At 47.2% G+C, this 23,366-nt stretch overlaps 1 protein-coding gene across 2 annotated transcripts in view; it reads left to right on the forward strand.

Moving 5' to 3' along the window:
• The window catches only part of KLF7 (Kruppel like factor 7), a 94,840-nt gene that overhangs the window by 65,127 nt on the left and 6,347 nt on the right, over positions 1 to 23,366 (forward strand). For both annotated transcript variants that reach the window (XM_036420852.2, XM_036420853.2), the window contains exon 4: positions 18,682 to 18,805. In XM_036420852.2, the coding sequence (XP_036276745.1) occupies positions 18,682 to 18,805 (124 nt within the window). The remainder of the gene's footprint in view (positions 1 to 18,681; positions 18,806 to 23,366) is intronic.

Here is a 23,366-nt window from a genome sequence, read left to right on the forward strand (position 1 = left end):
AGGCTCGAGAGTGATTTTTTTTTTTAAAGGTTTCTCTGCCAAACGGTAGTTCCTATCCCATTCAACAGAATTTCCTTTAAAAATCAGCTCTGTGTTAGGGGTGCTTAAAATAAAAAAGGATAGAAATTAATTTAGTTGTGTTTATAGTTCAGCAAAATAAATGGCTTAATATTTGCCTCCCTACTTACTTCACACATACACCAAGTAATTTGTGAGTTGTTATCTTCTCCGATGTGACAGCAAATTCAGAATAGCTAAGAAAACCGAGTGATCATCTTATCTATTCTATTTTCACTTAAGGATCCTTGGCCTTAGTTTCTTTTCTATATGAAGAAAGCAAGCTGGTTTTGAAGATGTAAACCAATGCACACTATCGATTCTCAGAGCGATGCCTCCGTCCCAGCGCATTGCATATTTTAGAGAATTTGTGGAGAGAACTTATAAGATGAAACTTCTCTTTGAATGCGCCTAGGCAGTCTTCTTTCATCACTAACCTGGAAAATCCAAGCGGAGGTGCCTTAGAGAAGTGTTTGTGAGAAGCTGTGGGTGGATGGATCTTGGTGTGTAAGTTGTGCCTCGCTCTCTTAGGTATGTATACCTGTCTTAGGTACACTAGAGTTTTTCTAGGGGAGTTTGAGAAAATGATGTGTTTTTTTTTTTTTAATTTATATAATAAACGTGCAGTTAAAGATAATTCTGTTTTATCTCCTTTCTGTCCCGCTTTAATGGGTGTGTTACATGTCCTAAGAGAAAAACACGTGCTCGGGACAGGAGTTACAAATTCCCCAGTGAGCAAAGGACCCGAGCTGAGGGGGAGAGTGCTGCAGTGTGCTGCGACCCCTCCCCCGTGTTCGCGAAAGCCTGGGAGCTGCCTTCTAACACTCTGAGCCTCCCAGCCACGGCCATCGGCATGGTCTCCCGGGGATCTGAGGAAGAGAAGGTTTTAGCACCGAAAGACAAATTCCTGAAATAGCACATGGGACTGACTTCGCAGGATGGCTTGCCTCAGAGGCACAGATTGTTTTCTTTGTCCGATCTCGTGTTCCTGTGCATCGCAGTGCTTTCAGATTTACATGCCCCTTCTATGTATTCTACCTGCCAAAGGAACACCGTCATAAATCACTGTGATTGGCAAGGCCCCACGCCCGTGGCAGAGTCGCCTTCCCCTTGCTTCGGATTTGCCGCTAAGCATTCAGGCCCCTTTTTAACCACCCCAACCCCCCTTCCCTTGTGTCCTTTGCCCCCTCCCATGGCCAGATCGCATCGTTTTCCTGTGGTTTTCCTTGGCGTCCATCTTCCACACTGAGAATGCTTAATAAGCAAAGGCAGGGATGGTAAAGAATCCTCTCAGCTCAAGGAAGCCTTCCATCCATCTTCCCCAGGACTGTCATCTCGTGAGCTGGGAGGGACCCTAGGCACAGAGCTTACGGGATCAATTACCACGAGCTCCCTGTTAAACATTTTTTTAATCGGTTGCGAGAAGAATAAAGCAATAATTAAAATGAACTGAACAGCCTCTGCTCTATCGAGGCGTTAAATCTTTGTGTAAACACAATCACACTGTGCAAACACGGTTCCCCTCGGCTGGCTGGCTTCGGCGGAGCCACCGACGTGGGGTCAAGGGCCCCTTGTCGCCCCGGTCTGAAACGTCACCGGCTCCTTGTGTCTCTCCCGGGCTGATGCCACAGAGACGGGCTGCTGGCACTTGGCAGATCTCGGTCTCTGCCCAAGCAGAGGAGGCAAGAAAACTGCACACAAAGCAAGACGCCCAGCAGGCCGGCGGGGAGTGCTTGCCAGCCCCCTGGGCGCAGGCAGCGGGCTGCTGGAAGCCCGAGAAAACGGCCGTGATAAAATATAAATGTGTTTATTATGACGCTGGGCCCGTGCGATAGACTTTTACACCCGCTCGTATTGATGATGGATGGCTGCAGCGTCGTATGGAGGAGAGGCTTGCTAATTTACCCAAATTGATAGGGAGGCCTCTGAAGGCGATCAAAAGGGAGCCCTCATTGAGAAAAGAAGGGTTTCCTAAACCAACCGCCCCCCAAAAAATTAAAAAAAAGGGGGGGGGCTGCTGTGTCAGAGGCATTCTTTGTGCGTTTATTTTAATGAGCAGAGCTTCCCTTTAATTATTCATGATAGCACTTGCCCCACAAGGAGAGTGCTCCCTCTTCCATCATCTCCCCTCTTCTCCCCCCCACCCCAGTCCAGAGCAGGGGCCAGCCCAGCCTTTCCTGAGATGGCCCAGTTTTCCCTGGGAGAGGCAGAGAGCTGGAGGGCGGGAGGTCTGTGCTTCAGGTGCTGTCCCTTTCTGAGCGAAGGAGGAAGGAGGAGAAGGTGGAGGGGTCCCAGGCCCAGGTGGGGGCACCGTTTCTACGAATCAGGCCGCTGCTGTGCCTGAGCCATTAACATCAGTCTGAGTGGCTCTGTGACATGGCAGGCCCTCCAAAGTACAGCCACACTGTGTCATTCAAGTTCAGACTCAGCTTGGAAGAGCTGTGCCGCTCCCTGGTTTGGAAATAAGCACTCAAAGTGAGGGCACTGAAGTAGTCACACGGACACTGTCCTTCCCGGAAACTGGAGGGAGTAACCAGCTCCCCTTTGAGGTTTTGGCACGCTTGGGTTAGGAGTCTTTCAGGAAGAAACTGCTGGTCCTGCTGGAGCAGAGGCACCAGCTACTGAGTCCTCCCAGGGAGGAGGTGATGTGCCCATCCTCGGAGGGGACAACGGATGCCCAGGTGTGCGAGCTACTCAGTGGCCGAGCTGACATTTACGTCTGGGTCTGCCCCTTCTCCTGCAGTATTTTGCTGGGATTTCCTAGGAAGGAAGCCAGGAGAGGGGCACTGGGGTGATAAAGACCAGCCCCAGCCCCAGCCCGTTTGCTGTGCTTTCAGCCCATTTCCTGGTCTTCCCAGTGATCACCGTCGCCATTTCCCAAGGCTTTCCACCATGTTTCCTGTCTTGGCAGAATCTTGAATCACCGGCTCTGGGGGCTCGTTAGAAGGAGAGCCCTCTGGACCAGCAGGCACCAGCTCCAGGGTACCCCGGGCATCCGCGCTGCATGCCCCTGGCAGGGGACTGCACTGCGGCCCGGGGTGTCCGGAGGGCCCGTGTGACCGGAACGTCGTCGTTACTAGAGGGGCACATGGAGCTTGAATGGCCACTCGCGCTGCATCGCAGAACCCGGGGAGGCATTCGGGGCACACACCCTTGTGTTCCTCCTGACTCAGTCGATTTCCCTGTCTTGTGGGCAGCCCTTCTGTGTTTTGTATTCCTTCCTCCCCATCTCTGCTGCTGGGAGCAGCTCAGTCCATGTTTCAGCCGCTGTCTCGTCTCTCCCAGATGATGGTAGAGCCCCCAGGAGGGTCGCCTCCACATTAGCCCACGACCCTCTGCAGCCCAGTCTCCATTTGGGAGCCAGAATGATAGCTTTAAGAATTTAAACCCAGTCGTGTCATGCCTCTGCCTGAAAGCTCACAGTGGCTCCCATTGTTCTTAGGATCACGTCCAAATTCTCAAGTGTGGTCCCTACGAACGCTGTCCAATAGAAATATAGAATGCAAGCCACGTGCACGATTTTACATGTTTCCAGGAGCTTTATTTAAAGAGTCATTAGTGGCGCTAATTAATTAATTTTGGTACTAGACTTTTATTTAACTCAGTATATCCAAACTTACCATTTCAACATGGAACCAGTACAAACAATGATTAATGAGCTATTTTACATTCTTTCTTTTCCCGAGTCTTTGAAACCTGGCATGGGTTTTGCACTTGGAGCCCATCCCAGTTTGGATTGCTCACATTTCGAGTGCTCGGGAGCCATATGTGTGAACTCCGATTGGACCGGGCAGGCCTCTGAGCCTGTGCAGAGACCTGCCCTCCGGCCTCACAGTGTGTGCCTCTCCCTGCATTCACACTTTCCAGATCTTCCTCTTTGCAGTTTCTGGGCGAGGTGTGGGAGCGGATGCGGCGGAGGATGGAGAACCCCACCCCTGCTAAGGAGTTGGTGGAAGTAGTCCAACCCTGAGCCATCTTCCTTCTTCCTTCTACCCTGTGGGGCATTCAGGGGTGAAGCCCTTGCTTTGCAGTTTGGCCTTGGGGGCTTCCATCTTTGGTTTGTTTGCCTAGGGCTGGGTCAGGTGACACAGATCATTTTTTTAGAAAAACCAAGAGAATGAAATGGGAAAACACTGGTGGCGTTCATTTGTGGTCTCAGTCTCTGAGGAAAAGCGACTGCCTACCCCACAGCGAGGCCCTGTCCCAGCGAGGAAGACTCTTACGTGAGCTGAAGGTGGGAGCATGGGACCTGAGGCAGGAAGAGCGAGTTGTTGGTCACACCCCTGGTTTCTGGTCTCAGTAGATGTCATCCCTTCACTTATTTTAAAAAACAACAGCTATTATCTGGGTGCGTGTAAATATCAATAGTTCTGACTTTCTTTCCAGTAAAGATTTATTTGACGATGTTTCCAAAGGCAAATGTAAACATTTATTTTGTTTTAATTGTAGGCAGTTAAGCAAGAGGCAGAGTGAGGTAGTGGTTTAGCCTGTGGACTATTTAAACCTGCATTTAAATCTTAACTGTGCACGTACAAGCTGGCAAACTTGGGTGAGGGGCTTAATGTCTCTGACCTCTGTTTCTTCATCTATAAAATGGCAAAAGACAATAGCATGTGTGTCAGAGGGCTATTGAGAGGTTTAAAGGAGTGGATAGACATAACGGCGTTGGTCGGTGTCTGACAGTGCCCAGCAATCATGAATGCTTGATAAATATTAGCCAATAGCACATTTCCCCAGGGTTTGTTAAACACTCTCATCGGTCACGGTTGTGTGGGATTGGGCCATGATCTTGGCTGAGAATAATCATTCAAGGTATAATCTCTGAAAAAATGCATTTATTATGTAGTTTGTTTGTATATGACATTTTGTATACCTTTGGGAGAAGGCAAATATAGACATCTCATCAGGGCTTGATTCTACCCTACATATATCCAGTAGGAAAGCCAATATATTTCAGTGAATATGGGGCATGTTGAAATATACACCATACTGTCGTGGTACACAGGCTTTGGACGGTTTTTCTATACCTTTTGGGTTGCATGTGGTATTTGGTTTGAATCCTTTGGCTTTCTAAACAATGACGCATTGCTAGTTGAGTTGATTGAGGGTTGGGGTGTCATCAGCGATCATTAAATGAAAGACCAGCCCCAAGAGGTGTCCCACTCCTAACACCCTAACACTGACCTCTAACCATCTTAGCTAGAAATAGGTGATTGCAGGCCCTTTGTTCACTAGGGAGGTATGTCTGATATGAGCCAGCTTGAATAAAAAGCAGGATTTTTGTTTGGGGAATTTGACTAACCACCTTCCTGTACAGTGCTTGACAGTGTACAAAGCACCAACACAGACATCATCTCTCTTCATACTTCACAGTTGCCCTGTGAGGCCAGCGTGAAAGGAGAGGTAAACCCCATTTTGCAGAGGAGGAAAGTGAGGCTCAGAGTATGCAACTTTCCTAAGATCAATTAGTCATAGCAAAAGCTAGGACGAGAACCCAGGTCTCCTGATTGTGATTCCTGTGTGTGTTTTTCTACTAAACACCATTTACAGAAGCTCTGGCGACCCTTCTGAATAAAAGAGGTGAGATGCAGGTGTGAAATAATGTTTACATATTGCCAGTTTGGGCCATTTGGGCATGTATCCTTTTCACTCATCGGTTTCTGTTACCCTCTGAATTGATAAGAACATGAATGAAACTCTTTGTGACCGAGACACAAGCCAACAGACACAAGCCAACAACAGATGTGCGATTACTTTTTTCTTTCACATGGAAGTCCAGGTTCTCTGAGAAATTGTCAGAAGCCCAGATCTTTCCATCCCATTGGCTGCCCATCCTAAAGGTTTCCACCCTTAAGGAATTGCCCATGTCCATGCAATTCAGGATGGCTACCCCCAAGCCTACTTTCCAGGAACCCAGTTTTCATGCAGCTATAAAAAAGCACAGCTTGAAATTGCACTTGTCACATCTCATCAGCTAGAACGTAGTCCTGTGCCAATACACAATAGCAACGGAGTGTGGAAATAGAGTCTTTATTATGGGTGGCCAAGAGCCCAACTAAAATTTGGGGGACCTCCTATTAGAGAAAAGGAGAGAATGAATATAGGACATGTGGCGGGTGCTGCTCTGCTCTTAGTCTCATGAGCAGTTTCTTTCTAGCCTGTAATGCAGACGTTTTAACATGAAACACTTGACATCTGAAATTCTAAATGTGTGCACGATAAGGGAAAAATCTTACTTCCTTGCAAAATCGAAATAACCACATGAAAACTGGATTCCTGGGGAATGCCAGAAGTCTTTAATAGAAACAACGTACAATTTACATTTTGTGAGAATATTGCATTATGGGAATAATATGAAGTGATGAGGAAATTAGTAACTTGACAGAGCAAGGGTCAAATGGACCACATCTTAATATCTCTCACACTCCTCCTTCGCCCCCTCCAAAGTGTAAAGTCACATTGCATTGACATTTTGGGAGCAAGATGAAAATTTGGTAGAAGCATGAAGAGAAAGTATTTCATAGCTGTGGGTTTAGCACTGACAAAATTAGGGCTGTTTGAGGTTAGAGGTATAGAGGCTGACAGATTGCATGAGGGTGTTTCTGCATATGTGGGTGTCAATATGTTTGTGCTGAATTGTTTGCAGATTTGGGGGGAGAGGGAGCTCGTGTGTGTGCTAATGTGGGTTCCATGGGTGGTTTTAATCATTGTGTTTTCTTCCCGATCATTTTTATTATGGAGCAGCAGAGAGAGGATGGGGGAGGAGTTAGGTTACAGTGCTTTAAAAGAGGGTTTGAAAAAGGACTAGTAATATGGGCATATGTTGGTCCGATCAAGTTAATGAAAGGTCTTGGCACGTCTCCAACATTCTAAGTCTTGGGAATACTAAGGTCACTAAACCTGGCCTTCTGTCCCCGAAGTGAGTGTGGCTCTTGCCACCTCTCAAGTCCATTCTTGAAGCTCCTTCTCATACATTCACCCTTCATCTCAGCTGTGACAAAGCACTGGCTCATGTCTGGGCCTTTGCATATGCTATTCTTTCTCCCTGAAATGCCCACTGCTCTTGTCCCTGCATCCTTCAGTTTCTCTGAGGCTCATCTTCTCTGGAACACCGTCCTTGATGGTTCCACACCTGGGAAGGTCCTCCACTCGTCCATGCACATTGAGTCTTGTGTTGTTTGTATGCACGCCTGGGCTTTCCCACCTGGGAGCTCTTTTGATGCTTTCCTCTGACCTTCAGTCTCCGGCAGGGTCACTGTTCAGCACATATTAGAACTAACAATTAATGTCACCCTGGGGAAGCTGTATTTTCACCTCAGTGAATTATTCCGCAAGACTGAGTATTTAACTTTGTCTGCTTACCTGTGGGCACAGATGAGGCGTTTTGGAGATAATGCATGTTAGGGCTTCTGAATCTGGAAGGCAAAGTGGTAACAAAGTTTTTTGAGCTATTGCTTTTTGATTACTCACTGACACGTTAAGTAGTAAGCATTATATTGAGTATATAGAATGTGCCCGAGCCTGTGCTAGGCATTGTGGGTGATGACAAGGAGGCAAGTGAGAAAGCATCCGGCCCAAGTCCTGGATAATATTGTACTTTGAATGGGAGATGTCAGATGTCCCAAATTCATATTTATGAAGTGCCTTCCATGTAGTGTGGGTGGAGAAAAGCAGGGCAAGGGATCTGGGCATAAAAAGATAAATATCTTTAAGAAATAGTAAATAAGTGGCCAAAGGGTAAAAACTCAGACAAGGCTGTAGTTTTCTGACCAGGAAATACTCAAGACCAATGTGACATGTAGAAGACAGATACATTCTCAGGAGAGGACTTCCTAGTAAGTGGGAAAGGCTGGGGAGGCTGATTAGGGTTGTTGGAGAGTGAGGGGCTTGTGTAAGGAGCCGGGTGTGTGTGTGTGTGTGTGTGTGTGTGTGTGTGTGTGTGTGTGAGTGTGTGTGTGGTGGTAGGGGGGTGGGGTAAGAATAGAAAAATAAAGCAAGATGGTTTTGTGACATCTTTTCCTAAGGACATAGGCAATAATATGTGAAAAGCATCTGTCTTAGGTTATTATTTGTCAAAATAAGAAACTAAATTTTTTCTTTGGGGTTACTATTTTTTTAGACGTCATGCCTAGGTAAAGTACATATTTGGGTTGCTTTAGCTAATGAGGGCAATTCAATCTTTAAAAAAAGTGTTTGATCACCTTAGAAGGCAGTTATGTAGACAAATTGATGTTTTAAATCTTTACTGATTTAATATTTACCTCTAAAAATCTCTAGGGAATTGGATCCTTACCTATTCAAGCTGAATGGTAGCTGGTCCATAGGTCTGACTCTCCATCATCCCTATCTAAATGATGCAGTTTGGGCTTCTTGAGGGTTGATAAAGTTACCTTTTTCTTTTTCTTTTTAATTTTAGGACAAATTGCCTTATAAAATATTGACATGCTTAGCCCACTTCTTCATCTGCCTTTATATAATCAGGCAATAACAATTAAGATTGGCATGAGCTTAATCAGAACAAATTCAGGATGCTGAAGCCAATCATTTGATACTTCCCCAATCAGATGTTGAGGTAGTTTTGGATTATCTACTCATATGGTGTGTTTTTGGTATATTTTTTTTTATACCATGGATCCATCTTTTCTTCTTTTTCTTTTTTAATGTATATCAGATAGGTAGCAGAAAGTTAACTTTGCATCCTAATGGTAAATGATTTGTTGATAGTTTCCAATTTTTAGTTAGCAAAGAGAAAAAAAATCAGTGTACCTAGGATAACAGGCATCAACTAATCTGACATGAGCTAGTGGATGCCTACCGGGGGCCCTGGATTGGGGCAGGTTTGAGTTAGCTTCCCCTCCCCACGCCCTGTACTGGGCTGCCAGGCCCTTCTTTCCATGACTCACAGGTACCGTCCTCTCCCACTGCCCTCCGGCTCTGCTAATTCCTCCCCAGTCGGTGTCAGGTAGCCTATTCTCCCTCAAAGCTGTGTACTCCACAGCTATTCTTGTCGTACTACCAGTCTCCATGCCAGAAGAGTACATTTCTGGCTCTATCCGCTTGAAGTTACACACGTGAGTTGCCAACTTCTGCAATCCGATTGCATCTTTGGGAGGAGGATCCCCATTCTGAGTGGGTTTATTTCTGAAGGGCGTACTTGTGCATTAGGAATACCATCACTTTCAGAGTGGTTTGATGAGACTTTCGATAGTAACTTAGCTTGGAACATATGTGAAGCTAAAGCAACATTTCTTTATTCCTAAAGTTAAATTTTTAAAAGTAATTCAAAATTTAGTTATTTGGCCATTGTGGTGATGATAGACTATTTCTGTATGTGTACCCTGCAGTGTGGCTATTTTTCTATTTAAATGCAAAACCCAGATTGGCTATAACTTTACAATTCACATTTTTAATAATAAAATGTCTCCCTAAATATCAATACATCAAATTGAATTGTGTGAACCTGGCTTACAAAGTAACACCTTTACTAATAAGTGGGAGAAACGTCTCACAGAATCCTTTCAAATAGATTCACATGGGGCAGTTGTTATCTTGACAGGAAAGAGATGAATATTTTAACAACTTTTTCCTTCAAATTTAATATACTTAAATTTTTAAGTTGATCTTAAACTTTCTTGAGAATTCTCCCTAAAAAGCGGAGGGGAAATAATTTAAAAAATTAATCTTGGACAACAATGAAAGCAAAAGAAAAAAAAAGAATAAAATCAAAACAAGGAGAAAATTCAAAACAAATTACCCACAATGCCAGTAAAACCTTTGTTTCCCCTGATGGTCACACGCACCTGTCATAACTTGAGAACGTAATAGTTCAGGTATGAGTGTTGACATCTGAAGTTCTTAGCGAGTTTACAGATTTTGGGAATTGCCTTTTTAAGAGCTGTGGGAATTCCTGGAAATCTCGTGTTCTGATGCATTCTTTTCTCTACTGGCCCTGTGCTGGGTTTTAATTTAATTTTTAATTGTGGTGAAATGCACATGACGTAAATTTTGCCATCTTAAAGAAAAACAGAGCTGTGGGTCTTTGTTTTGCTTTGTGGGGGTGGGGACTAGTTGTACCACACTCAGCCCACTGAACAATATTAGAGTGCTGTATACATTTTTATTTAAATAAAAAAATCAGTTCCACTTTGAACATATTACAATACTCCTTGGCTTCTGAGAAACATGCCGTGGTGTCTAAAAACACATGCATTGAAATCACAGGTCGCACGCATGTTGCAAAACCTCCTATTGCCAACAGCTATACTTATTCCAGCACCTGGGATGGTTGCCAGTTTTTATGACCAACCAGCCCAGTCTTCCTTCAACATTTCAAACAAATTCACCAAGAATCTAACACTTCACTTCTAAAGGAACATTTTGGAAATGTTAACAGTCACTAAAAAAAAATGGAATATGGCTCCAAAGATTTGTTTAATCCTGTGCCTTTCCTGACGGTGCTTCCTTCACAAGGCCAGGGGAGCATGGGGAGTGGTTCACTGTGATGCCGGGGTTCCTGTTTAAGTCTGGTGGAGAAGCCCCTTTGCCCTGCCCCGAGGTCATGGATAGCTCTGTCCCAGGGCCACCTCTGGCCTCCTGCAGGCCTGCGAACTCCCCTTTGATATCGTCATTATCATCCTAACGCCGTTTATCCATTTGGGGCTTTGTAATTGACCGGTCAGTCTTATGCGCTAGATGCCACTGAATCTTCCTAACTATAAAAAAGCAGATTATTTTTTATTCCTTCTCCGCACAGTGAAGGATGGAAAGTCTCAAAGAAATAGTTCATTGACTCTACAAAGCCACGTTGCTGTTTCCGAGCAAAGAGAGAACTGGAAGAATCTGTTTTTGGAGGATTGGCCTGTTATTTGATGACTAATCCATTTTGCACCCCTGGAGCAGGGGTGGGGAACCTTTTTTCTGCCAAGGGCCATGGGGATATTTATAACATCATTCGGGGCCACACAAAATTATCAACTTAAAAATAAGCCTGTTATATTTGGTCAAACATTTCATTAACTCACCCCTAATGCCTTGGCAGGGCCAGAGCAAATGATTTCATGGGCCTTATTCAGCCCTCGGGCTGGACGTTCCCCTTTCTCCCCCCTGCACTAAAGCAATGATTCAAGCTCCATTGAGGCATCAACAGAGTCTCGCCCTATGGTCCTTCAAAGTCTTAGGGATTGCCTCCTCCACATGTCAGTCACATGCATTTATCAGACGCTCTGGGCCTTGTGCTGTTCGCATGCACGCGTAGGGCTCTCCCACCTGGGAGCTCCTGTGATGCAGGGACCTCTGACCTTCTGTCTCCAGCAGTGTCACTGCTCGGCACAGATTAGAACAACAACTAATGTTGCTTGAATACAGCTTGTCAATGATAGATCCTCCCTTCCTCCAACTGATGGATGGAGAATGACGTAAACTCCACCTGCAGTCCGGACATTCCTGAGCACCTAACCAGGCACCTTATATGGACTGTACATTGAACCACCAATCAGCACCTGCCAGATACCCTAAGCCCCTGATTCCTAAGTCCCTAAGTGCCTAATCAAGTGCCTTACATGAAACCACCAGTCAGCGTGTGCTGAGTGCCCTAAGCCCCGTCCCCTCTCTTTCCTCCCCTTAACAGGTGCCTGCACCCCGGCCCTCCCTCTCTTTCTCCTCTGGAAAGCAGCTGGCAGTGGTACTTTTCTCCTCAATAAAGCCTGTGTCCTGGCATCTCGATCTCCAGCCCCGCTCTGTTTCATCTTTCAAATACGCCCTGAGAAGTGACGAATGCTCTGTACAAATCCAACAAGTAGCCTAGTAGGCCTTGGGGTGAGCAAGTCATAAGTAAATGAAAAAAATCAACATGGAACCTAAGTAATGAGCGTACCTCCTATCCTATGTTATAGTTATAAATGCCTTTGGAATTCTGGGAAATAAAGCCCTGGTCTCGTTTTCCATCAGTCATTTAATTTAAAAACCTGAGAAAAGAGCATAGTTAAAATTCAGCTGCAAACGAAGAGGAACGCTGAGATAGTTTTCCAAAGAAAGTTAAACCGGAGGTCCTTTTCAGTGACACCATATACCGGGAGGGGGTTGCCGAGGGACAGAGCGATGTTTATGGCGTAGTCGTTTTCCAGGGGTAAGGAAGCTCGGTGACATTTTCTCTCTCAACGTCTTTATTCCCCAGGTGGCTCACGTTCTCTAGTGCTCAGTGAGCTGTGCAAGCAATGGCCAGGGCTTTGCTGATTTCCTCTAGAAGGACTCAGTGGCAATATAAACCCATGACAAAGTCTTCTTCCCCCTTTCCATTTTGCTTTTCTATTTCCTGATCTGCAAAATGTCACGTTTCTAATCCAAGTCCTAAAGAGACTCGGACTTTGACATGCCCCGATAACAGAACTCTAGTAACCACATTAAAAAAAGAAGTAAAAGAAATGGATAAAAGTAGTTCTAACAGAAAACTGGGCCTGCCGAAGTTCCTAAGTCTCCTTTAGGAATTGGATTAGGAACTTGAAATTTTGCAGATCAGGAAATGAATGCACAAAATTTGCATTAAGTGATGTTTATTTTCAAGGGACTTTTAAACCTGGAATGCAAGAGCCTGACACACAGGCTCATATGTCATGCTACAGTCTGCATCCTAAAGGCAAGTTATACCACAATACATCCGACATCTCTCTTATGCTCCCCCAAACACATCTTCGGTGAGAGCCTTTACAAATGAGTTTCACAAAGTGACGCACTTGGTTTCCCAGAGGGGCTGTTGCCCAGGATACTGGGATCCCAGGTGGGGGAAGAAGGTTTCAGGAAGATGTTCAGGATACTCCTTTCGGCTTGGACAGATAGGAAAAAGCAAGGGGTGGGAGGGACCTATGGTGGAAGGAATATTAAACCCCGGATGGAATGTCACGTGGCAGCCCCTGTCACAGAAGAGTGGCCAGGTTGAAGCAAGCAAGCAAGAATGACCTACTCTTTAGCCTGTTTAACACCTAGAATGAGAGGGGCTGAGCCCACACAGGCTGTCCTGCCGGTCTGTGGGTGCTTGGGTGGTTGTTGCAAACCAGGATGCTTTATTCACTGAATGTGTTCCACGGCATTGAGTCAGGCTCCGCCTTAGTGCCCTTGGCACTACAGTGAGCAAACCTGATGCCTGCAGGAAGCTTATGCTCTAGTAGGAGCAGCAGACAATAGTCATACAAACAGGAAGCAATCTTATTTTCAAGTGATTGACCTGGGGAAGGTGACAGAACCTGCTGTAGGAGAGGATGGCGAAGGTAGGTCCTCTCTAAGGAGGAGGCATTTGAACAGTGATCTGATTGGCGTGAGGGGGCCAGAGTGGTCCAGGAAGAGGGAGGAGCATGTGAGATGGGTCAGGGGAATCTGAGAGGGTGGGGTAGGAGATGTGGTTAGAAAGGACGTCTGGGGATGCAAATGTAAACCTGAGGTACTTTAATGCTTCTAATGTCTTCTGAGAGTGATAGGAAGGGATTGGAGCACTTACATTTTAATTTCTTCTTACTCTTTCTTGGCTCTGAAGCTCATTTGGTGATCTTGGGAAGCCTGTGGGACCCTCTGCAGAAGGATGTTTTCAAGTGCATAACAGGAAGTCCAGAGGATGTCCCAGAAACAGTTATGTGGGGATATAAGGAATTCGGTCTCCTGCAAAGGACAGCATGCTGTGACTTAGGTTTGCAGAAGACTGCTCCGACTGCTGCGGACAGCAGACGGGAGGGACCAAGGATGGATGTTTGGAGGCCAGCCAGCGTGAGGCCAAGCTCTTCGAATTTATACCAGAGGACAGGCGTCTCCCAGGCGGGGTGCACGGCACAGCGTTCTGAATGCAGGAAGGGACATTTATAACTTCTCTTCATATTTAATTTACCCCAATTTTTTTAAAACATCAGCCTAGTTAGTGGGTCATGGCACTTTTTGTTTTTTGGTAGATGAACTGGGATTGAACAGAAATATCAGAGTGTGTTCACTAACCCATAAGGCAGCAGGTTTTGTTTCACGTATGTAATGTTTGTCTCATGAAACACAAACATGGCTATACATGTTCCCTTGCGTGTTGCGAATTCCAGTGTAAAGTGCGTTTCTTTTATTCTTCACTTTCAATTACAGTTCACTTTCACTTGTGTTGGTTTCAGGTGTATAGCATAGTGGCAGATAATCATATGTTTTACAGAGTGTTCCCCCAGTATGTTCATATAATTCGTGAATTATATGGATACTGGCACCATAAGTATTCATATAATTCATGAACAAACCTATATATGTACCAAAGGGACGTGTGTCCAGAAAGTATTTATGTGTTTTTGATCAACCAAACTTGATGATCATGATGTAGGGAGACTTACTCTGTAGGAAACTAACTAATAGAGGCCACACTGGTTTAGACCACGTGACCTTTCAGGGGCCATTTTGTGGGAGAGCGTGAATTCTTGCCATGATCCAGGCCTGTTTCTCGAGCATCCTTCACTCCCTCCAAGAGCCCTGGTTTGGTGATGGATCTGTGAATGCCTCCTTAGACCTGCTGTCACTGCAGCGGTGACGTGGACTCTCGCAGGGAGACAAGTTCCCGGGGCTCATTTCCAGGAGGGAGAAGTCGTTGTTGGCATTCCTCCTAAGATTCAGGGGGCTCTGAAGAGCGTGTTCTGCTTCTGGCACTGTGAACGGAGGCGCTGTCACGCTCCCTCCTGCATGCTCTGGGGGTGTGCCCGCCCTCCTTCACACACTCCGGGACTGCAGTCCTAATGCTTTAAGCCTCTGTCCCATCTGCCTGTCTTTTTGACATTTTCATTCGCTCTTGAGGTGTGCGAGCTGAGTGGCAGCATGACCCCAGGTGCGGTGCAGTCTAGTATTGTGCAGGGGTCTGACGTTCTCTGTTCTATACCCAGGAGTAGTATCCGTACTAGAGCAAGGAGAGAAGGGAGGGTGAGGGAGAAGAGCAGATTTTGCATGAAATCTGCTCCAGTTATGACTGAATTGCCTACTTCTTTCCCCTCCCTCCCTCCTTCCTACCTTTCTTCCGCCCTACCTTTCTTCCCTCCCTCCCTTCTTTTGTTTCTGAAAACAAACAAACAACAACTTTCTTTTGTTTTATAAAAAAGCCCTCAAGCTTTTATGAAGTGAGCACAGTCTTCAGGTAGGCTGTTAGGATGAAAATGCATACACTGTGGATAATAGGTGGCTCCACCCCCAAGGTGAAGCAGTAGGCGCTGGGATGCTCGGTTATGCAAAACACTTCCATTTCTCTAGCCTCCTTGTGAGTAGAACTTGGCTTAAGGAAGTGGGTATAGAACCCGGAAACAAGGTCAGCCTCATCCCACTATTCCTAAACCCTAAATATGAAGCCATATTTCTAATCTCCCCCCCTCCTTCTTCTGCTTTCTTAACTCGGCCTGTTTCAGACACCACTCCTTCCTTTGGCTGAAAGTGATTATTTTAAATATATAATTTTAAATTTCTTATTAGTGAGTATTTGCAGACATGGAAACTTGCAGGTAAACTGAGCTGACCCTGGGAAATAGCTTGGTGACTCACTATACTGTGACTTGGCTAAGCTGTCAGGGACAGGGGCTGTCCTCAGCGAGGTTCCGTACAGCACGGAGCCGTGAGCCAGAAGCAGTGCTGGTGACCTGACTCCGTCCAGGCAAGCCACCTGTGTAGTGGCTGTCTCCACAGTTGCCAGGGGGACCCTGGAATGGCTCCTGAGGAGGACAGCGGGGCTGTGCCAGAATCCACTAAGAGCCTGCATTCTTTCACGGGAGGTAACTAAATCCTGGCTATCAGTTGTCACAATAAAACAAAAGAGAGCTAATTTAAAAGATTTTGCCAGGAAAAAAGCACTCGGTTTGAAATGAAAAAAACCCTAAAACACACAAAAAAAACAACGCGAAGACCTCCGCTGGAACCTCCTGCTTTCATGTTCTCCGTGTCCTTCCTTGTCCTTCAGGAGGTGGTGGCCTGTGAGGGACGGCCGGTTTGATGGTGGGTTGATTCCGGGGACCGGGGACCGGATGTCGCTGCTCCTTGCAGTGGAATGTCCTGGGATTTCCAGGCGCCTGGCTGTGTTGGGCTGTTGGGTCCCCGGGGCTCCAGCGCCCTCCAGTTTCACTTGCAATAGAAGGAAGGCCTTTGGGGGTGGAGGGCGTTTTGAATTTCTGAAGTCTTTGGTGCCTCATGCTCTCTTTGTGTCGTTCTTCTTGTGCTAGATTTCCTTGAAGTAACAAAGCCTTGTGGGCAATCAGTAGCGTGAAGAAGGATGCTGACCCGCCACTCGGAGAGGGCACTTCTCCCGCGGGCGGGGCTCCCTTTTCCCCTTCGGCCCCCTCCTCACCCCGAGCAGATCTAAAGGATGCTGGCTTCTCCTGACCCCCTCTACATCAGCACACGGAGAGCGTCCCGAAAGCTTACACAGACTCTGTTTCTCAATATTCTGGTTGCCAGCTGCCTGGAACTGGACTCTGAATGTTCCTATTGGCATCCGGCGAGCCCTGTCTCCTCCTCAGCCCCTGAGCGCGCAGGTGACCTGGGGAGGAAGGGAGTTCAAGTTCACTGAACCTTTACCTGTGCCAGGCTCAGGAAACGTGTCTTTCCCATGACGGCTCCCCTAAGCCTCGCCCTCACCGCGGGCGCTCCCTGCACCTGACAGGTGACACGGAGGCCCCGCGGCACAATGAGCTCCGACAGACCCAGGCGTGCTCGCCCCGGCGCGGGTTTGACATCTCCCCTCTCCACCCGCTGTTCGGCAGGTGCCCTTTTCTAAAAACGCGGCTCTCAGGATGCCGAAGGCGAACCAGTGACACCGCGCGGTGATTCATGTTCCCGGTTCCCAGCGCTGAATGGTCCCCTCCTGTGCGCCCGCGCCTGTGGCTCCCGGGCTCCCTCTCAGAGCCGGCCTTCTCCTCCCTCTCCGCCGGGCCACAGAGCGCGGCTCGCTGGGGCACCGGTGTAATGAAACACAGTGTTCAGTCACGTCTGGTTTGATTCCAGGGGATACAAATACAGAATTGTGATCACTTTGTAGTCGGGCTTAAAGGGGAGAGAAAAGGTGGGGAAAAGAAAGTGAGTCAAGGACCGTCTGGGGCCAGGCCCTTTCGGGGCTGCCTCGGGAAGGCTGAGCTATGGAAGAGGGAGATAATGGGGCCGCCAGACACGGTCCTCTGGCCCCTTGTGTGCCCTGAAGTGTGGGGGGGTGGCAGTTTATAACGATCACAGCTTACAGGAACCTCCCACGTGCCAGGCACTGTTCTAATTAATAGATTATATATATTAATTCGCATAATATGAATGTATCCTCTCCGAACCCATCACATCTAAGAAAACAGGAGCAAAGAGAGGCTCCTTGACTTACAGTCCCAGTGGTCGGCAAACTCCTTCGTCACCAGAGCCAAATATCCACAGCACGACGATTGACATTTCTTTGGAGAGCCACGTTTTTAAAACTTAAGCTTCTTCTGACGCCACTTCTTCAACATAGACTCGCCCAGGCCGTGGTATGTTGTGGAAGAGCCACACTCAAGGGGCCCAAGAGCCGCATGTGGCTCGTGAGCCGTAGTTTGCCGACCGCAGGCTTAGACGATGTGGGGGTTGAACTGGAGGCTGAGCCGGGGAAGGTTGGCGTGGGAGCTCCTGACCCTGGCGCTCACCTGCCTCTGTTCCGGGGCTCGGTCACCAGCTCTCGTGATTCCATGTGGCTTTAAAGGCCATTTTTCTTCTTAATTGGAGCCAACAAACCATGCAGTTGGAAGGGTAAATATTTGTCATGTTGGGGGACGGGCATGGATGGGCTAAGAAAAAAAAGGAAAGGCACAGGAACAACCACACACTTCCCTTCCTGCGTCCCTCCCTCTGCATTTACTGTGCAAAAGGTCACTTGAGTACAGAGCTCGAATTTCGTGCTTTTAAGCAGCTTCCCTGTGGCTAAAACCCCCGCTCCTCAAATGGACTTGGACCTATTTTGCAAACCACGTGTGCCTCTCTCTGGTAGGAGCGCGCGGGAGTCATTGGTGACAGGCTCCTTAAATAGGACCCGTGTTCCACAGAAGTGCCGGGAATCACCGAGTGATTTTTTGCTTCACCCTCAGACTGTGGCCCTTTCTCCTGACCCGTCCATCCGTCCACACACACTTACTGGAAGGAGCGGGGGTTCTGGGAGGCCTGGGCCGTGTGCCTGGGCAGGCAGCTACCTGGGCACAGTTTGTGGTGGGAGAGAAGAGGAGGGAGGAGGCTGAGAGGGCTGAAATGGTAAATTACTGTAGGTTCTGGAGAAAAATAGATTAGAAGCATTTGTGGTTCGGATGAAAATAGCACATTTCCTGTCTGCTGGGGCTGCAGGGGTCAGAGGACTCCAGGGGATAAGAAAATAAATAAAATTGATCCCTCCCCAGTCGAAGGAAGTGCTCTGACTCTGGGAATGGCAGTGACAGCCCCAGATTTGGGGATCTTGGAAAACCACGTTTGAAGTTAAAAAAAAAAAAAAAAAAAAAAAGCAGCAGCAACAAACACCAGGAGACCAGAAAATACATGGCCCTCTGCCCTCAGGACATGGTCTTTCAGGGGGGTGGGCACAGCCCTTCTCCAATGTGGCCCCGTTATTTCTGCCATTGACCATGGCCATTCCCTCTCTCCCTGCAGGTGAGAAGCCTTACAAGTGCTCCTGGGAGGGGTGTGAGTGGCGTTTTGCACGAAGCGATGAGCTCACGAGGCACTACAGGAAACACACAGGTGCAAAGCCCTTCAAATGCAACCACTGCGACAGGTAAAGAGACGCTGAAGCTTCTGGACGTGGTGGTTGGGGGCTGGGGGTGGAGATGGGGGTTGGAGTGGGCGGACTGATTGCCAGGGCTCTTGGATTCATCACAAGCTTCAAGCTTCTCTCTCAGAGTCTCGGATCTGGGGATGCCTTTTACTTCTTTACTGAGAAAACCCACGAGATGAGGGTGCCTTCTTGTGTGCAGTCAACAGATACTATGAATCCTTGGTTCCATCAGACAAGCATTTACCTGGACATCAGCGTTGGGCCCAGGACCGTGTTAGTCCCTGGGTATCCATACGACATGACTCCTACCCCTGAGACAACGAGGAGACTGATCATTTTAGTACAGAGTGGAAAGTAATAGGATAGAGAATGGTCACCTGTAGCTGGTTCTTCTGATCTTTTTTTTTTTTTTTTTATTAACATCAGTAGCATTTTCCCTCATCCTTTATAACGCGAAGAGCAGAAAGCCAGCTGAACGGAAGGATGGTGAGGGAGAAGGCCTTCCTCTGAAGTATTATTAGACATGAATTTACTGAAGACGGTTCCCACCCTTTGGGGGCCTGTACCCTTCTTCCTCCTTTGAAAATAGGCACAAAGGCCTGAGGCTTTGAGAATGTAGCCCGTCATTCCATCTCAAACCCCCAGCGTTTTGACAGTGGGAGAAAGAGCACGCAGCAGCAGCAGCAGCAGCAAACTACCCTAGTAATAGTATCTGACAGCCTTGGCATTATCAACCAATAAACCCCAAAACGGAGACTCTGCAGGCCAAGGTGAAGGCAGGATTAGGTTGAGACATAATCAAATAACGGGCTTGCATCTGAGCGTGTTATCCTTCTAATCCTATTTCTGTGTTTAGAAGGAAGCTTAAGAAAATTAACCATCTTTTTAATGCAATCCTAAAGGTCTCGGTTATGATGAGAAAAATGCTTCTAATGCGATAAAAGCCCTGAGAGCCTCAGGGTTCCCGGCTCGGCCAGCCGCGCACACGGTGGCAGGAGGGGCCGCGGGATGTCCACGGAGGCCTGGCTCTCCTCGGGAGGAAATGTGAGCGCTTTCGCATCCTGCCTCCCGGGCCGGTGCTGGCCCCCCCCCCCCCCCCCGCACCTTCCTCTGGAGTCCTGTGTGTTTGTTTGGAGGCCAGGTCAGGGGTGGCCAAGTCTCCCAGGTGGCCAGTTGGCTTCGTGCTCCTTTAAGATGCTTATAAAGGAGCATTCATATTTTTCCTCCTTTTTTTTTTTTTCTCTCTTCCTGAAGAGGCTATTTTCCTCTTATCTTCCTTCTTTAAGAGCTAAATAAAGCCCCCACTCCTTCTGGAGCCCAGAGATAACCTCCCACCCCAGGCCTGAGGAAGTCCCCTTTGAGAAGCTATTGTCCTTCTTTTCTTTTAGCTTTCTCCTGCTACCCAAGAACTCAGCCTGTTTTCTCACTTCCATCCCACTGCTCAGAAGTCCCAGCCGCACTTCAAAGTATCTCTATACTTAGCCATGTTTCTCCTTATTTGACAACTGCCCCCAACTCCCACCTAAGGCTGGCCCTAGGTTCCAGGCAGCCAGGGAGATGGCGAGGTGGGTGATGGGGAGGAGGGGCAGGAAGGAGAATACTGGCTATTGGCAGAATCGCGCGCTCTCTCTCTCTCTCTCTCTCTCTCTCTCTCTCTCTCTCACACACACACACACACACACACACACCCCACTCCCATCCTGGAAGGGTGACCAGGCTGTTCCTTGGAGATTTCGCATTACGGATTGCCACCATCCTGGAAACAGGGCAGAGAGTGTTTCTGTCTTCAAGTCAACTGGCTTCACTGCGGAATTTACAACTGTGCAGCCGTTGACATATCCAGGTTAAGTCTGATTGGGTGATTTATGTGAGAAATAATTCAGACCCACTAGATATTTCAGGGAAGGCTATGTCAGAGATGGACCGTCTCGCTGCTCTCTTTTCTTCATCCAAATGTAGGATGGTTTCTACATTCGAGCTAGAAACGTTTGAAGCAGACGGTGCAGGTTCTGTGACGCGGTATTTGGGAGAGTCTGTGAACAGCCCCAAGTCCTGCGGGGCTGCCAGCCGCCCTGCCTCTTTATCGATGTCGGGAAAGAGGGGCCGGACTCCCGTTGGTGTCTCGTGACGGGCAGGGCCTTGCCTTTCCATTGCACGGGTTGTGCTAAGAATAGAGCAGGTCTGGGCAGTGGCACCGGGAAGTGGAGGGGTCCCAAAGCAGGTGAAAGGAAAGCCTGGGGTGACCGGGGGGGTCTTCCCAGGAAGACTTCTACCTTCAGAGACAGAGGGCATCGGTGGCCCTGCACAGGACACTGGGTCCCGTTGGCACCACGGGGTGTGTGAGCATGAGAGACCTCCTTCTTGCCTCTTCTAATGTGAGCAGTCAGACTGCCTTATTTAGAAGCTAAGCTAGGATTGGGGTTTCCTTTCCTGAAAGCGTGGACCATGTACACTTTCATGTATAAGCTAGAGTAAAACAGACACGTGTTTTGTTTGTTTTGCTAACAGTTGAAATTGCTGTATGCCATTAAAAAAATTTCTGTATTTCTGGCTTTGTCTGGAAAAGCAGATGATGTGCCCATAATATCCTGGAGCTGAGTAGTAACAGTACCCACTGGCGCTGGCCGTGTGGTCACTAATTCCTAAAGTTCCCACCACTCCCTGCGGTCTCCCAACAGGAAGGCAGACCGATGGTCCGTTGACGTTGATCATCACCCCTGCTCTGTTGTCTGCTCTCACAGAAAGCAACATTTCCTCGCCTTATCCAAAGTGGGGTCTTCTAGGGAACACTCCACTTATCCAAAGTGGGCTATGTGTTTCTTACACTTGACCCACTGCCCACATTCACTTTACCATAAGACATTGGGTTTGATGACCTCTGGCTTCATGTTTGGGTTGGGGGAGAAAGAAAGGGGACAGCTCTGCCATGTCCTTAACCATTGGACTGAGCCGTGCAGCTCATTGAGTGCCCAGCTGCTAGAGGATGGATCTTGTCTCTCAGCCCAGAGCATGCAGCTGCCGATGGCAGTGAAAGGTCTCTGCTTCTGCGAGTCTCCATAGGCGGGCCATGCCGACTCAGCACAACATATTATAATCCAGGGAGACTTCCCCAGGGTAGCATCTCCAAGGTCTCTGCAGTGGGGAGGAGGCATTTTGATCATTGAATCAGCCCACTTATAGGTGGTAAGAAATTATCAGCCCATATCTAGCTCGTTGGTGCCCAAGAGGATTGCTGTTGGCTTACTGCCCACATGCCCATAGTGTGCCGTTTTCATGGGCAAGAGAAACGACCATAGGGCTTCGACTGGTTCTCTGTAATGAACAAATTTCAGTCCTTAAGGACCTTCTTATTTAAGGTCATCTGCCTGCTATATACTTGGAAATACCCTCTGGGGTTCTATTACCCTTAGAGTTAGTTGATCCTGCATTTCTCGATGCTGAGTTTATCTATTACCTTTTACTGCTCCTATGAGGAGTAAGTATAAATTAGCAATTATAAATTAATCATGAGTAAGTAGCTTTGCTGGTGTATTGCATTTAAATAAAACCTCAATGGTGAGGGACCTAGTCTAATGCTAAGTATCATGTGCTGCTTAGAATTTGAGCAAATAATGACGCTAGTTTGATTCTGGTATGGTGCAATTACATTTCATATTATGTTAAAGATCTGTTGTTTTTCTCACTTTCTTTTTCCTGAAAGGAATGGAAGGCTTGTACATATATTACTAGATACCTAGCACAGAGTAGGCAATTGGTAAAGGCAGAATAAAAGTCCAGAACATACGCATTACTGAACAGTTACTTCGAATGAAGTGGTCTATCAACAATACTATTTTCCTCCAAGTTCCCAGAATGTAGAAAGGAAAGGAGAGAGGTTTTGTCCAATGCCTAGTCCTCTCTTTCACTTCTTACCATCTCAGATCCCCATGTCTCCCTTTTGAACAGGCAGATTGCTTGTCTTTGCTTTGTTTCTTTCTCACACGTTTACAAAGCATTTGCATATTTATTTCTTCTTTAATGATGACAGTTATGTCTGGCTGGCATGGCTCAGTGGTTGAGTGCTGACCTATGAACCTGGAGGTCATGGCTCAGTGGTTGAGTGCTGACCTATGAACCTGGAGGTCACGGTTCAGTTCCTGGTCAGGGCACATTCCTGGGTTACGGGCTCAGTCCCCAATGTGGGTGTGTAGGATGCAGCCAGTCAGTGATTCTCTGCCATCATTGATGTTTCTATCTCACTCTCACTCTCCCTTCCTCTCTAAAATACAAATATATTTTTAAATATTTTTTTAATAATGACAATCATGATAATAATAGTTAATATTCATTGAGATCTTACTACATGCCTGGCAATAGATTAAGCACTTTATATAGTTGGTCTGACTTAATCCATACAACCAAGTTATGAGGTGAGTGCTATAATTATCACCATTATACAGAGGAGTAAATAAGGCCCAGAGATGTTAATGTGCTCAGAGTTACACAACTTTTGGGTGAGCTGGGATTTGAACCCAAGCAATCTGACCCCTGAGCTTACCTTCCTAATACACTGCCTTGTTTC

The sequence above is a fragment of the Pipistrellus kuhlii genome, unplaced genomic scaffold, assembly GCF_014108245.1.
Source record: "Pipistrellus kuhlii isolate mPipKuh1 unplaced genomic scaffold, mPipKuh1.p scaffold_m20_p_7, whole genome shotgun sequence".
NCBI classification, from domain to species: domain Eukaryota; kingdom Metazoa; phylum Chordata; class Mammalia; order Chiroptera; family Vespertilionidae; genus Pipistrellus; species Pipistrellus kuhlii.